The sequence below is a fragment of the Pipistrellus hanaki genome (genome assembly GCF_964339955.1).
Source record: "Pipistrellus hanaki genome assembly, chromosome: 8".
Taxonomy (NCBI): Eukaryota; Metazoa; Chordata; class Mammalia; order Chiroptera; family Vespertilionidae; genus Pipistrellus; species Pipistrellus hanaki.
The window spans coordinates 76,331,743-76,347,965 of NC_140510.1; the positions used below are offsets into that span (position 1 = coordinate 76,331,743).

General features: G+C 41.1%; 1 protein-coding gene across 1 annotated transcript in view; it reads left to right on the top strand.

Moving 5' to 3' along the window:
• Positions 1 to 16,223, top strand: part of PARD3B (par-3 family cell polarity regulator beta) — an 861,040-nt gene that overhangs the window by 359,063 nt on the left and 485,754 nt on the right. Inside the window, exon 4 of the mRNA XM_084892180.1 lies at positions 14,069 to 14,178. Coding sequence (XP_084748306.1) covers positions 14,069 to 14,178 — 110 coding nt within the window. The remainder of the gene's footprint in view (positions 1 to 14,068; positions 14,179 to 16,223) is intronic.

The following is a 16,223-nucleotide window of genomic DNA, read 5'->3' on the forward strand; positions in this document are numbered from 1 at the left end:
TTGCTAGTCTGTGACTTATCAATTCTGTCTACTCATACTATTCAGTTATAATAAATACCAATCTTGTATAATACAGCACTTAGGACTATAACAGGCTTGTGACATAGCTAGATAAAACAGGTATCACTTCCAAGTTAACATACATAATTTATCTTATATAATAAAGAGCTAATATGTAAATAATCATCATGCCCTCATGCCATCATGCTGTAAAGGCTCAGACACTCAACACTGGGGAGAGAAGAATGGGGACCATCCAGGCACAAATGAGTTTATGAGAGAGGAATGGGGACCAGCCAGGCTGCAGCCCAGGAGAGGGACAATCCTCATGCCCCATAGTCCAGGGCACCAGCAGCTGCATATGTGCCTGAGGCCTGGGAGAGGAACAAGCAGCTCACCCCAGGTGCACCAATGGCTGTGCCTGTGCTTGGGAGTCAACCTTAGGATGCATGTGGTCCATTATTATTCAAGAACTGCGTATTATTATGGAAAGATTAACAACCTTGTTGTCCAAACAGTGGAGTCCTGCCCCAGCCTGCATTGCCTACTTCCCATGCCTATATTTCCTATTTCCCCATGTAATCTTTGTCCTACCAGTATAAGCATCAGGCTTATGGAGGGTTGCAGAACAGATTTTTTAGGGTGACCTGCTGCTTTTCCATATTGCCGGCATTATTGAGATAAATGCTCATATATGATTGAACCCTGTCTCTGCTTAATTGGCTCAGGAAGTGACAGGTAGTTACATAAAACACACAGAGATCTGCTTCTACAGATGAGGTATTTGGGCCTCAAAATGAAACAGGTTGAATGCTCAGGTGTGCAGTGACATTGCTAAATCATTTCATCTGTTCCTGTCATGTACACAAAGCATCCTGACAGACAACCCCTTGGTTGTCCGGTTACAGCATGAGCAGGCCCTCTCTGTCCAATGCCTTTTCCTTTGAAAGTTAGAGCTTGAATGCTGTTAGCAAGAGCAGCTTGTCTCTGGAGGAATCATAGGGTGGCAATCCAGCATTGGACCTGTGGCCTTTGAATGTTGATGCACATTGGATCTGCTGCCAGGAGTTACATGGAAAAGTCAATAATGATCTGTGGATCGTGGCCTCCCTCTGCCCCCGGGAGTTAGTCTGTCTGTGTAATGTGCTCCCGCTTGTGTAATGGACATACTTAGTAGCGAGAGAGCAGCCATCTGAAACACCTGGGTGGTCTTTCAGGAAACTTTCAGGTGGATTAGATTTCAGTTATCTAATGTGAGGTCACCACAGCTTGGACATCTGGGGCCAGTCCCCCATCACAGCTTAAATATGACCCCTGCCTACCAGATGCATAAGATTAAAGGTGCCTGAGGTCAGTGCTGATCCCTGGGCTCCAGGAGTAGCTATGGGTCAACAAATGAGGTCTCAAGTCACAGTTGCAAATGTTGGAAAAGTCTCCATGAAGGTCCGCACCAGACAGTCAGATTTCCCCCTACAGACGTGTTCCCTGCCTGTGAAGATCACTGTTTGAGTTTTCTGCATTCAGCTTCACTTGATTGATTCTTATTTAGAATTTTAACTGCTGTTAAGCATTTCGTTACTGTCTCCACATCAGAAGTGAGGGTCTGGGAGACACACAGAAGGTAATATTTGTGGCTCATGGGCACTGGCATAAAACCATCTTTTGAGTGTTCCTAAGAGATAACAGTGGCTGCACAGCGCACCACTTCTTCCAGTCTGCCAGGGACCTTCCACAGTCCAATAAAATGTAGCTGATAAATCATATAGTCCTGTGCCCAGGATGCCTTAAATTGATGTGTCCATGTTTCTCATCTATCATGAGGGACTTGGTGATTTGAATTTAGTGCTTTGATGTCAGTAATTGTTTGCAATTGTGGGTGAATGGCCTGAAGGCCTTGCTGGTTTTCTCCCTTTCTCATCTTGCAAATAGCTAGTGAAATAGATTCTCTTAGAGCAGTGGTTATCAGCCTTTCTAAAGCCACGACCCTTTAATACAGTTCCTCAAGTTGTGGTGACCCCCAACCCTAAAATTATTTCTGTTGCTACTTCATAACTATAATTTTGCTGCTGTTATGAATCATAATGTAAATATCTGTGTTATCTGATGGTCTTAGGCGACCCTGTTAGTGGTTCTCAACCTGTGGGTCTTGGCCTGCAGGTTGAGAACCGCTTTAGGGGTGAGTTAATTAAATGTTTGACCAAACACAGTGGGTCAGTTTTTAAGTTGATGATTTTATGTGGCCCAGGAGAGATGTTATAAATATCCAAACAGACATTGGCAGAGAAAAGTTTCCCCATTCCTGCTCTAAAACCATGTGCCCAACTGCCTACTATAAACACCTTAGTCATCATTTTATACTTATTTACCAAGTGCTATATCTTCCGAATTTCAAAACTCTATTTAAAATATCTATTTTGTCCCTAGCCAGTTTGGCACCGGCTCTCAGACTGCAGGGTCCCGGATTTGATTCCAGTCAAGGTCACGTACCTCAGTTGTAGGCTCAATGCTCACCATGGTTGGGATGTGTACGGGAGGCAACCAATCAATGTCTCCCTCTCACATTGATGTTTCTCCCTCTCTGTCTCTCCCCCTCCCTTCCACTCTCTCTAACAGTCAATGGGAAAATATCCACTTGTGATAATTTAAAAAACTATATCCTTCTGAAGGTTATTTTCAAGTAAACTCAACTATTCTTCTAATTATTCCATGGGTTGCCATAAATCTTATGAATATAGATTAACCTCTTAAATATCTAGGTTGTAAGACTGTAAACTAGAAACATGAAAGAGCAGCTGACCAGGCAATAGATTCCTTCATAAACCACAATAATTGACAAGACTGTAGTCAATATTTCAGAGTCTCTACTGGAGTTGTTTAACACTGATGTTGATGTCACTTTTATGCTCATTTATCATTAAGTCAGAAGGGTGATAACATATGCTGCATTAGTGTGAATAGTGTTTGTTTTAAAATAAATGTTGGTGCTGAAGAAAAATGTGTTAGGTTTGAAGAAAAAACAAACCTGACAGTAGCAATGTATTTACAGATTGGGGGGCATAGACACCTCTAAGTGTAGGGGGGAGAGTTCTTGTCTGGGCCACTTTAGGTTCCAAAGATATCTGAATGTAGAGGTTAATCTTTGTTCCTCTAGCCCTCTTTAGTTCTGTTCATCATGCAGCCGTTAAGTCCCCGATCTACTAGGGATTCTACATGGTTCACTAAAATGAGTTGCTTGCTATCACAGTGCTTACAATGCCATGTTACCCCACTGTCCTCCCTCCCCATCACTCTCTGTCTCTTGTTCCTGTTTAAGAACTTTTTGTTTGTTTGTTTGTTTGTTTGTTTTCAATATATTTTTATTGATTTTTTTTTTTTTTTTTTTTTTTTTTTACAGAGAGGAAGGGAGAGGGACAGTTAGAAACATCCATGAGAGAGAAACATTGATCAGCTGCCTCCTGCACACTCCCTACTGGGGATGTGCCCGCAACCAAGGTACATGCCCTTGACCAGAATCTAACCTGGGATTCTTGCCTTGAGTCTGCAGGCCGACACTCTATCCACTGAGCCAACCCGGCTAAGACTTAAGAACTTGCTTTATCCCTGTCTTAAATGCCCATGCTTAGTGCCTACCTGCTTCTTATCTGTCTCTCGCCAGCTGTCTATATGCTATACAAGATCAGGACCTTTGTGTATTGTATGCCGACATATCCAGAGTGTCTAGAAGAATGCCCGGTATAATTTACGCATCCAGCAAACATTGTTAAATGAGTAATTAAGGGGATACAAGAAAAATACAACTACACACATGAGACAGAGGAGGATGTGACTTAGGCTAAAAGGTATAGAAGCAGGTCCACACTTCATGGGACTCTCAATGTATGAAATTTAGGATTGCTATTTAAGAAAAGAGACATACATTTTAAATTTAAAAGTACATATGTATATATAAATCAATACTTATTTAGAATTATTAAAAATCATAATAATTTAGAAATTTAATAGAGCTAATATTCTAGGGGCATTATAAATATTTAAAATAATATTTTATTGATGATATATTAATTGATTACATATTAATTTGTACTTGAAAATAACTTTTATACTTTTTCACTACCATTTTTTAACTGCATGTTCTTTACTAACCACTTCCTATGTGATGTCAGTTTTTGTACATTGGTAAATAGAAAATTCGATCTCTGCTCCACCCTGTTTCTGTTGTTTAACAATGTGATGTGTAATCAGGGGACTTCCAAGGACAGGCTGGTAACCTGCAAAATTGCCACAGGTTGTGTCTCACTAGCACAGGGCTCAATTCTGTGCCATATTTTCAAGTGTATTCTACATAGGAGAGAGCTTTCCATTGACAAGGTATTAGACAGAACTGAATTATTCCAGTTCTGAAATGTTTACACTATTATACATTGGGTGAGTCAAACAATTTCTTTAGACTAGCTTCCAGTTTTGTGCATTTCAAATCTTGTTTATCTCCCGGGACCCACACCCTTCAGCCAGGGGCAGAAAGAGCACAGCCATTTGATTATGTCACCTGGCCCTGCTTCTTTGTGTCATGAAAGCCGGTGAACCAGCACAGTGGGCAGTAGGGATACATCTGCATTCCCCACCAGGGTGACTGGCATTAACTTATCTGTATAAAGCAGTGCCTGTGCACCACACACAAATAGGCCACTATATTCAAATGAACTATATCCCCAACCCAGTGCCCCCTTTACTGGATCCCAAAAATGCTATTGGCCATTCTAGGTTCACCGGACAGGCGGGGATATCAGAGCTGAGGTAGTATGAAGCTACTTGACTCATATAAAGTTTACAGAATCATAGAATCATGTGATCTTGTTGCCGGATTCCTTCTGGGATTTTGCAAGGGGCCCTGGCAGCCAAGTGTCCCTGAAGTTCTGCTTGGTTAGCTCCCCAGCACATCTGCTTCTGGGTGTCCCGAAGAAGTGAGGTTGTTTATGCCTTCAGAAGTAGAAGGGATTACAACTGACTGCAGCATCAGAACACCGATGAGAGGGTAGAACTGGTATGCACTGGAATCAGAGCCTACAGGCACTTTGAGGCAATGGCAGGTGGTCCTGCTCAACATGGACCACGTGGCCATGGACTCAGTGCAAGTTGCCATCAGAGAGGTAGGCTGGGAAAAAGCAGTGAGGTCCTCGAAAACCAGAGCAAGAAAAGGGAGCTTGCCCTGCACATGTCACACTCCCTCCCTGCCCTCCCCGTCCAGGAGCCTTTTCCTGGCATTGGTAACTCAGGTGTCTTTATCAATAGGCCTGTGACCGTTCTGTTCCCTTTTTGGGGGGTGTGCCTTTTAAAGGCAGGGCCTTTGTTCATGCTGCACCTCCCCTGTCGTTTGTCATTGTGGGTTGTTGTGGGATTTTTTTGTTTGTTTGTTTTGTCTTGTTTTTAAAGGTAAGGTTTCCTTATTTTTATTTTTAAATTTTTTTAATATTTTATTGATTTTTTTACAGAGAGGAAGAGAGAGGGATAGAGAGTTAGAAACATTGATGAGAGAGAAACATCGATCAGCTGCCTCTTGCACATCCCCTACTGGGGATTTGCCCTCAACCCACGTACATGCTCTTGACCAGAATCGAACCTGGGACCTTTCAGTTCCAGGCTGACATTCTATCATCCACTGAGCCAAACCAGTTTTGGATTTTGTTTGTTTTTTATAAATCATTTGAATTTTACGCTAACCTACAATGACCACTGCTGAATTTCTTCAGCATCACCGGAACACAGACAGTGAGCTTTGCCCCTTTATTGCTTGTCATTGTTCTTAATGTCACATTTGGGACATAGTTCACGTCTAACAGGTGGCATAAGCAGTCTGTAAATAGCACGAGTAAACTGATAGGGGAAAGTATTTTCCACAACATGAAAAATTCTAGGGTTGTTCATAAGAATCGGGTAAAATGTGAAAGCTGCAGTAGGAGAAAAGGCGTGTGCCCCAGGAACGCGGCCACGCTGCTCTGCAAGCTGAAGGCATCGCCGTCTTCTGAGAAAAGTACAGCTCCTGATAAAAGTCCCTTAAAACCCCATCACTTGTTTTTATAGCAGTCGTGCTGCGATTTACAAATAGTAAGAGATATTTTATCTAGTATGTGCTCATTCATATCCAATGTGCTGCTGGTGACAATTCTGTGAATTGCCCGCCTTTGCCTGTTGTGAGCAGGCATGGTTTTCGCAATCCCAAATGCAAGAAAAATGATACTGTTCATCAATGTGAGCCTCTTTGCTCCTTTTATGGCGATTCTGGGAGTCATTTTCCTAATGGGGTGATATTTAAGACTGGAGTATTTGGACAGCCACAGTTCTGCTGGAGCAGGCCTTGGTTTCTCTCGTGTGGTTTCTCCGTCCTGGTGTCTGAGAGCCTGCGCAGCTGCTGTGCTCATCAAGGCAGGGCTCACCCCGGCCAGCTCCCCTGCCGTGAGGGCCATCCCTCCTCAGTGCTTTGCCATAAATTGTGCCGCTACTGATACCATTGCGGAGTTTTTAAATGGGGCTCCAGATTCCAATGCAGTGGAGGCTGTTAGGCATCATTGGAAAAGCTCTCTCTGATATCCATAAAATCCACATACAAAATAAACTTGGTTTCCTCCAAAAACAAGTGAGGTGCCCTTTCATGCTTCTCATTTCTTTTCTTTCCTTTTATTTTAATTTTTCTTTCTTTCCTTCTTTTCTTCCTCTCTCCTTCTCTCCCTCTCTCCTTCTCTCCCTCCTTCTCTCCCTCCCTCCCTCCCTCCCTCCCTCCCTCCCTCCCTCCCTCCCTCCCTCCTTTCTTTCTTTCTTTCTTTCTTTCTTTCTTTCTTTCTTTCTTTCTTTCTTTCTTTCTTTCTTTCTTATTGTGATATTGACAGTAAGAATAGGAAGAGAATGCTCTCATGTGATTTAACTCGCCTGTGAGGGAGGTGACTGGCGGGTCACGCATCGTGCCAGATATGCCCATGTGGTTATGGGTTCATGTTTGCTTTTGGCTGCTCAGTTTCCACACCCTTTTCTTTTTATCTGTACCTTCCACTCAAATCTTTCTTTCTCAACTCTTCAGATGACAAGGATTGCTACTGCTTTAAAGAGATCTCATTCCCCTTCCACACACCTACCCGCGTTAATAATGCAGCCCCACAATAGATGTGCCAAGTAAATAAAACTGGACTAGAATCGAGTCCGAAAGACACAGGGGTCCTCAAACTTTTTAAAGTGGGGGCCAGATCACGGTCCCTCAGAGAGCTGGAGGGCCGGACTATATGAACTACTAATTCCTACTGTAACACCTCGGCTGCGCTCACTGCCCGAAAAACCTGGCGGGCTGGATCAGACTCCTCTGCGGGCCGCATGTGGCCCGCGGGCCGTAGTTTGAAGACCCTTGAATATCTCTGGAACTCTATTTCCTTACTGGCTGGATAACCGTGGAGCCATCTCCTCGTAGATCCAATAGGGGACCTTGGTGTAGCTCATCTGACTGCTTACTTAGCTGATGCGGAGAGGTTGGGCCCGGGTAGAGAGCTTCCTGGAGGCTCCCCGCTGCCCGAGATGCCCATGAAGGCAGCAGGCCTGTGGAAGACATGTCTATACATCAATGTCCTGTTCATTCAATCAATGTCAGATTCACTGCACTGGTGGTGACCTACAAGACAAAGGCATCCGTGTAGGTGCTGACTAGTTACACAGTCTATTAAGGACATGTGCTCTCTGAAGCCAAGATGCAGCTTACATATACTATTAATATTATTGATATGCTATGAATATTGATTACCTGGTAACTCATGTTTTCCTATTTATCTCTTTTTAAGTTTATAACACTTTTAACCATCTGCAATTTGTTTTCATCATCCAAGTTAAATATTTACCAATTTAGGTGTATTTTAACCGCATCATCTCCTGTTCAGACTTACCTGTTGTCCTGAGCAGCAGTGTCAGTAGAATTGGAAAGAGAGTGTGTTTTCTTTCTTCAAATCAGTGTTTTGTGATTGGATAATTGAGTAGCACAGAAGTGATCCCTTCGAGCAAAGGACGGGTGGAAGGAAAAAGACCAGGATTTTTTCCATTTTGTAGAGTTTCTCCTGTTGCATCCAGTTTTTCTCATCACCCCTCCCCATCTTCCCCTAAGCTGGCCTCTGTGGCTTTGGTAACCACTCCTCTTCCTAAATACCTGTTTCTGCTGTGGATTCTGGGAGAATATAGACCCTGGTTTTCTCAGTGTTTTCCATTTGATGCTGTGGACAGACCTGTTCTGATCCTTCCTCCTTTCTTTTCCTTGGTTTATCTCATGTTCATCTCCACTCACCTACATTGCAGGCCAACATGATTTCCAGTTTGAGCTTCTTACTCATCTTCAAGAATAGCCATTGGAGACGCAGTGTTCTGATTTCTTGTGTATATTGAGATAGCTTAGATTAAAAGCAAATTGTCCTAACCCTCAGTGGGCTAAAGCCAATTCATTGTTTCTTCTGAAACAAATCATACAACTTGCCAAACACTTTCCCTTTGCTCACTCTTCCCCAGGCAAGAGATACAGGAATGGGTTTAGGTTTTAGCTTACGCCCCTTCCATTTCCTTTGTATGTGTAGTCATTGCTGATTTATCCCAGGTTCTCTTCTAGTTTATTATTGCATCTCTGCCTGTGACTTCTGGGTCCCCATTTCTTTCCTCTCAGTGCTTTTCTTTTAAAAAATGTATTTTATTGATTTTTACAGAGAGGGAGAAGGATAGAGAGAAACATCAATGAGAGAGAAACTGTCTCCTACGTGCCCCCTTTGGGGGATTGAGCCCACAATCCAGGTACATGCCCTTGTTTGGAACCAAACCCAGGACCCCTCTTCAGTCTGCGGGCCAATGCTCTATCCACTGAGCCAAACCGGTTAGGGCTCCTCCCAGTGCTTTTCCAGCCTCCCTGTGCTTGAGGCTTCTTACTTGCAGATGCCTTGTCAGCACATTAACTGGGACTCTCCAAGAGCCTCCAGGTCTCAGTCAGCCCAGAATGAAATAGCCCCGGTATTGGTGTCATGCTGGCTTTCCAATTTTGCTCAGGAAAATAATAATATATCTTTAAATAAATATCTGCTCTTAACTCACCATACAACTCAGAATACGTGCCTTTGTGATGTTTGACAGGAGACTCATGTTTAAAGTTGTTGTTTGTTTTCTCTGCAGCATCACAGGGATGATTCTTCTGGACCTTAGCAGTCTGTGTAACTGCCTGTCTTTCTGAGACATCTTTCCAAGAGCCCAATACAGAATTTTTTATGTATAACTCATCGGCTGTCATTTCAGCCAGCTCCATTGCAAGCATCCTCTAAATGTAGAAATAATCATTGAGGTGTGTGTGTGAGTGTGTGTGTGTGTGTGTGTGTGTGTGAGTGAGAGAGAGAGAAAGAGAGAGAGAGAGAGAGAGAGAGAGAGAGAGAGAGAGAGAGAGAGAGAGAGAGATTTTATAGCAAAGAGACAGAAACTTGTATTTATATAGATAACTTATATTTGTGTTGGCTTTTCTATCTTATGTGATTCATTGATGTACCAATTTGAACCTTTTTAACTAGTTGCTGCCTCTTTCAAATTTATTTTCCTCCAAAGGGATTAGGTGATCTTCCTATGGGGTCCGTTAGTTCCATTTGTAGGGGACATTGGACAAGTAACTGTACCCCTTTTGATTCTGATTTTACTATCATTAAAATGATGACTGCTTGAGAATTAGAAAACGCGCTGTCATTCATAGACACCTGGGAACTGAGGCCAACGCTTGTGGCTCTAGGCCTGGAAGACCCTGATGAACGTAGTCATCTCCTTAAAGGGAAGAATATGAAAGTGTGAGTAAATCTCTCCTGAGTGTAACCTAAGTCCTGAATATACTTGAGCATTGCTCCAGAAAGAATTGAACTTTTGTGATGAGGGAAAACCCTATCTTGTAGGGGCAGAGTCGCCAGCCTTATACTCCTAATCAGAAACTCCTGTGTTTGGAGGGACATAGCTCCTCTTTGTCCATTAACTTTCTGTCTTCTGGATAAATAAAATGGGACTGGATTATAGTGTGTGTGTTCATTGGTTCAGATTCAATAAACCATACACCAACTCCCAGAACACTGCACTTGTTAAATGTATTAAATGTTCTCTGTCCTTGCATCTCCTTTTTTTTTTTTTTTTTTGGTTAACCCTCACTGAGGATATTTTTCCCCTTGATTATTAGAGAGAGTAGAAGGGAGGGTGGAAAGAGAGAGAAACACTGATGTGAGGAAGACTCATCAATTAGTTGCCTTTTACACGCATCTTGACTGGGGCTGAGGATCAAGCATGTAACCCAGGTACCTGCCCTTGACTGGGAATCAAACCTCCCATGTAATTACAGTGCATGGGGTGGACACTGTAACCACTGAGCACACTGGCCAGGGCACCACATCTCTTTCTGTGAAAGATAACCTAGAGTAAGTACCATGACTACTCATCTATTATCTCCCTTTCTTAGTGGAGTTCTTGATATAGCATGAGGCCTCAAAAGCTTAACTGTGTGGAAAAATATAATGCAGTTGTCTGTATAGAACTTCATGCTTTAAAATGCATAACATTTCTTACGTGGGTTTTACAGCCACTGGCTTTTCAACTATGAATGTGAGCAATACTGCTATGCTCTTGCGCTGAAGTGAAGATTTTTGCCTCTGAAATCTAAGAGTCTTTTCTCAATTAGCTAAAAAATACCAATGCACAACATGTTTTCTTTTTCCATTTTTGAAGTATCTTCCCACAGCATCATTTTTCCCCCTAAAAACTTTGATTTCTATAATAAGGCTATACCTGGTTAAGCAAAAAATTCTGTTCTATTTTAATTTGCGTATTATTCCATGAAAATTACCTCGACTTTCAGGTTCAGCTTTTTGAGCAGATAACACTGTTTACAACAAGAGCGGATACCATTCCTCCTTTTTTATTGGGGAAGGGGGATTTCCTGCGTGAAAATTAGATACAAGGCTGTATGGTGCCTGCCTGCCTTTTATCTCTGCCTTCGCCTCCACCTCCCATGAAATCTGTGGTGTGTGGTTATTACGGGTTTTAAGTGAGGAGATTGTGTCACTGAGCAGCTCATTGTCAAAGAGCCACAGGTGAAGCTCAGTCTATTTGACCCCCAATCCCGTGGTCCCTCCACTGAACCAACACGTGATAGTTCTTAGTGCTGGCTCCTAATCTTACTGATAGGTTATAAGCTCCTTCATTGCAGGGGTTAAGTAATTTCCTCCTCCTCCCCCAGGAGGTCCCATAAAACCAGATTAGTGGTTTTCCTCTTAATTTAGGTAGTCTTGCTTGTGAGGTGTGCCATTTTCTCTATTACACATGTCCAAGGACTGGCCCAAATCATCGTCAGCACTTCAAATTATGTGCCTCTGGTGTTCTGTACTTTCTTTGTCTTTAAGTCAGGAATTTGTTCTGGTCCGACAACCACCTTCAGATGGGGCTTGGTCCATTTAAAAAGTAAGTTTTAAATGGCCCAAGGAAGGGTTGTGTAAAACTCTCTGAGATAGCAGCTTGTATTTAAAGATGCTCATTGTTAATTCTAATATGAAATGATTTGTATGTGTTATTAACACGTTAAGGCAGCTAACAAAAGATGAGAATGCAGCTCAACAGGAGACATTAATGTGTGGAATGCAGAAAAAGTGGAGGAAAAAACAAACTTATTCCTAATGAGTTGCATGCTTAAGTAAGACCTAGTCATCTCACGGTTTGTTTATGTCCTGAATGGTTGGGACCCTGGCACAGAGCTTGGCTGTTTTCTTAGGGGAGATGCACTATAATACTACTGTGTACTGATGGATACAGAGGTCCAACTATGTGTTGGTATAAAATTGTCTCCAATGATGACACTTTGTTATGAAAACAGCCAGGATTGACAAATAGTGAGAAGTCTTGGTTGGGTCCTTAAAACTGAAGGAAAGCTATTTGGCATGGCTTCTTTAAGAAAAGTATACTTATCACCCAAGAAAAATGACAGGTCTTTTTCATGGGCACACACACATATGCACACATATAATATACATATTCATGTATATGTATGTGAATCAGCTGAAAACACAATATAACTAAAATTATCATTCCCTCAAATTTTTGTTTCTTTGCCTTTAAAATAATTTCTTTAAAAAAATATATATATTGTATATATTTATTGATTTTTTTTTACAGAGAGGAAGGAAGAGAGATAGAGAGTTAGAAACATTGATTAGAGAGAAACATCCATCAGCTGCCTCTTGCACACCCCACACTAGGGATGTGCTTGCAGCCAAGGTACATGCCCTTGACTGGAATCGAACCTGGGACCCTTCAGCCCACAGGCCGATGCTCTATCCACTGAGCCAAACTGGTCAGGGCAAAACAATTTCTTTTTTTGACCTCAGTATATCATGGTGGTTTTACCTGCATTTTATTTATTGTTATATTTTATTTATTTGTTTTTCTCCAATTTGACATGCAGTGTACCGGTCTGTTTCAAATGCTTAAAAACAAGCATTTGCCTCCTTCTCTTCTTTGTTTTAAAGATAGCGGGTTACTTCTGAGGATATCATCACATTTAGACTGACTTGCTCACTTCAAGTTCATGGTAATCCAGGACTTCGCCTGAGAAGCAGTTAGTCTTCAGTTTAGCTGAAGGAGGGAACATACAGTGGTGCAGGATTGGGGCTCTGAGGACTTCAGATTTGGTGGTACTTTGTATTGCTTCTACTTTTCTTGTTTGTAACTGTTTCATATGAGAACACAGGTGCTATTACTATAATACTTGCTTGAGAAAAATTTTAGATGGAGATAGAGAAGCTGAGGAATAATGTAGTCAACTGTACTAATTAGAAATAAATATTCGAATGTGAACTTGGAATTGATAATACATTTTAGTGTGGTGTTTCATCCTAAGTAGCATGATAATTTCTTACCATAAAATAACTTATTTTATTAAAAAGCAACTTTTATCTAAACAAGGATGAAAGTATTAGCAAGTCTAGATTTCATACACAGAATAAGAATGTTGGGACACATAGAAAAATCCGATTTATAAATAGTTCCAAATAGATTTACTTATTATTACTGTGCTATAAAAATGAAGTATGGAAAATTTTATTTTAAACTGCAATAGCTTGAAAGAGTTGGGGAATTAGTTTCACAATATTGATTAACAGGGAATTGCATTTCTACTGTTTTCTGCTTTTTTCCCCAAAAGTACACAAATAAAAAGTTAATTTTTAGATGAGAGCAATTTTAAACCACAAATAGATTTTTTTTTTTTTTAGCGTTTCCTCTATAGTGGCCAATTTTATATGAAACAAATTATTTTAGGCCTAATTGCAAGCAGAATAGTTAGGCCGCTAGCTCTGCGAAGGTTGAATTTCATTTGAACTTTCTAATAGTATGATCTCTCTTTTCAGAATTTAATAACTGACTCAAATATTTAATAGTGGGAGCTTTCATTAAATTAAAAAGAAATCAGGATATATTTTTAGAAGAAGTAACTTATTTTCCTTATCAGTTTCATCTACTTTAGGAGAAAGGAAGGGAATGGAAGCTATCTCTTTGTGTACTTAAATAGACATTAATGCTGTAACCCCAGCAAATAATTTATTTCTATATATGTCATCATTCAGAAGGTTTGGGAAGCCCGGAATGGCAGCAATAACTATACTTCTAGCTCTACTGAATAGCAAATTGCATCAACTGTGTGAACCCCTCTACCAGGCTGCTGGATAATCATTCTTTTCAATCCCCAACTAGATTTTCTAGGTTAGTTTTACATTGCACACTGTCCGTGTTGCTTTGCCTACCAGCTCTGGCTTAAGTACAATGACTTGTTTTGAAATGCAAGTGGGGAAAGATGAGGGCTGAAAGATTTCGTTCCCATGTGTCAGTCTAGGAATAAATGACAAAAGATCATTAAATGGGTTAATTTACAAGCATTCTTGAGAAACAATGTTTTTACATGAAAGCATGTTGTAAACCTTTTTAATTAAATTGCATTGTAACATGCACTCTCTTCCCCCCAGGGTTCTCTTGACCTCTCACCTCTTACTTTGTCCCACAGGCACTCCACTGCTGGTGAGGAGAAGCAGTGACCCAGCACCAGGCCCACCTGCTGATGCCCAGCCAACTGCTTCACACCCCAGTGGCCAGAGTCTGAAACCTGCTATTCCAGTAAGTATCCTGCCTCTTGCATTTCTGAGGAAAGATCAAAGTGCCTTACCCATAGATTTGCAGTCTTAAGTACATGGACAATTTGAGGTCTTTTGATAAGGTATATAGTATTAGTTATAAAAATAACTAGTATGAGCTATTACTAGTATATAGTTATAATGATAGCATTTGTTTATAAAGCACTAATTATGTGCCCAGGAGTGTGTTAAATGCTTTACATTAAGTGCTATGAGCCAGGGTATTAAAGGGAGAACACGTTTTTGTCTTCATTTTACTGATGCGAAAGTTGGAGGCAGAGGAAGGTTTAGTGAGTTGTCTAAGGTCTCAGCTAGCAAGTGACAGAGCTAAGACTTAACCCAGGTGGTTTGGCTCCTAAGTCCCTGCTCTTGACCAGTGCACTATGCTGCTGACTGCCTTCCTCCTCCTGCTTCATAACGCCAAAGAATGCAACTGGTATAGTCAGCATGCCATGGAAATGCTTCTGAAACTGGAAGATGGTAAGTGGTGTTACAGTTTCAAGACAAAGCATATTATGGCTATATGGTGCCAGTACTGGGTTTCTGGAACTCAACAGTGAAACCAAAGAAAAATAAAATGCCATGCCAAAAGTGCTTCTAACCAGATATACTTGTATGCTGTACCTATAAGATGATAGATTAAATGAAGAATAGTTTCCTAAAGAAATAAAGTCCTTCTTCCACTTGGGACTGTGGGGTCTTTCTGCTAAATCCTGAGTGGCTTTGAAGAGTTGTGATTGTGTTTATCCTTTGCAATGATAGATCTCAGTTAAAGGCGACATATCTTTGCAATAGTGGTCTTCAGATTTGATGGTACCATATTAAAAGAACTCCGAGAAACGAGGCTCTAGCCCATTTTAAGTCTCACTGTCTATAACACCTTAAGAAAAAAGGCAATATTTGCAGGGATATAAGGATGCTGAATGAGCTAAATGGATTTCCCCAGTTTTGTATAAAATTTTAAGAACCTGTATCACTGTGTTTGAGGGAGGAGTCAGTATATCAAATCACTGGCAGTTACTAATAGGTTACTGGCAATATTTTAGCATATTTTTTGCTCTGTGAACAAGGAAGAAAATATCCTGGAAGTATTTTAGATATAATATTTTTTACTCTCCATCTTTTTAAGGAAATATATTTAATGAAAATTACTTTAATAAAAAGTAGGTATATGTGTTCTACTGCAATGATTAGTATAAATGGAACCAGTATGTGGCATGATGTGTGTTTGTGTGTGCTTGTATGTGTGCATTTAACACACATGAACTGGGACTGTGGTAAGCCTAAGTATATTGGATTGGAGGGGGGAAAGAACTATATAAATGAGATAATAATTACATCAAAGAGAAAAACTACAATTTACAGCTTATTTGTGCAATGTCAGTATACTTTAAAATGAGAGCGTATCTGACTGTGTTACCATCATTTACATGTGGAATGTCACCAATCTGTTCCATGTTCCTATGTATCCTTACCAAAATATGATAGCAATGAGTTCTAAGTGGAGTAGTTGGAGTGAGAGATACAGTGTTACTAACAGAGATGCAAGTCCCGATCCAAGAGGCAATGTTGACACCCCAGATGCTCTTACCTAACAATATGCAGGTTATCAAACATGAGCCAGGGCCACATGTGCCAGAGTGAGAGGAATAGGCCCGTTTCCTCCTGTGCTCACAGGGCTCCTGTGGATGGTGAAGTGTAAACTTGAGACCCAGAGAACAGAGTCTGGTCCTTGCCTGGCCACAGAGCTTCCGTGGGGAAGTACTCTCCATGCGAAGCTGAAGCATTCGCAGCCTAAGGTGCAGGCATTGTTCCTTTCTGATCTTTCTTTCTAGTTCAGAGTACATGGGGGGTGCTCAGTGTGTATGTGTTGTATTTAGGAATGCAAGACACATATTAATCTGGGAAAAGTCTTAGAAGTTCTTAGCAATTACCTGGCTTTTCTAATTCAACCATTCTTTCTGCTCTCCAAGGGAATGAACTGGGCTAAGGTTTACCTGCTCCAGTGACTGGTTCAGACAGTTTAAC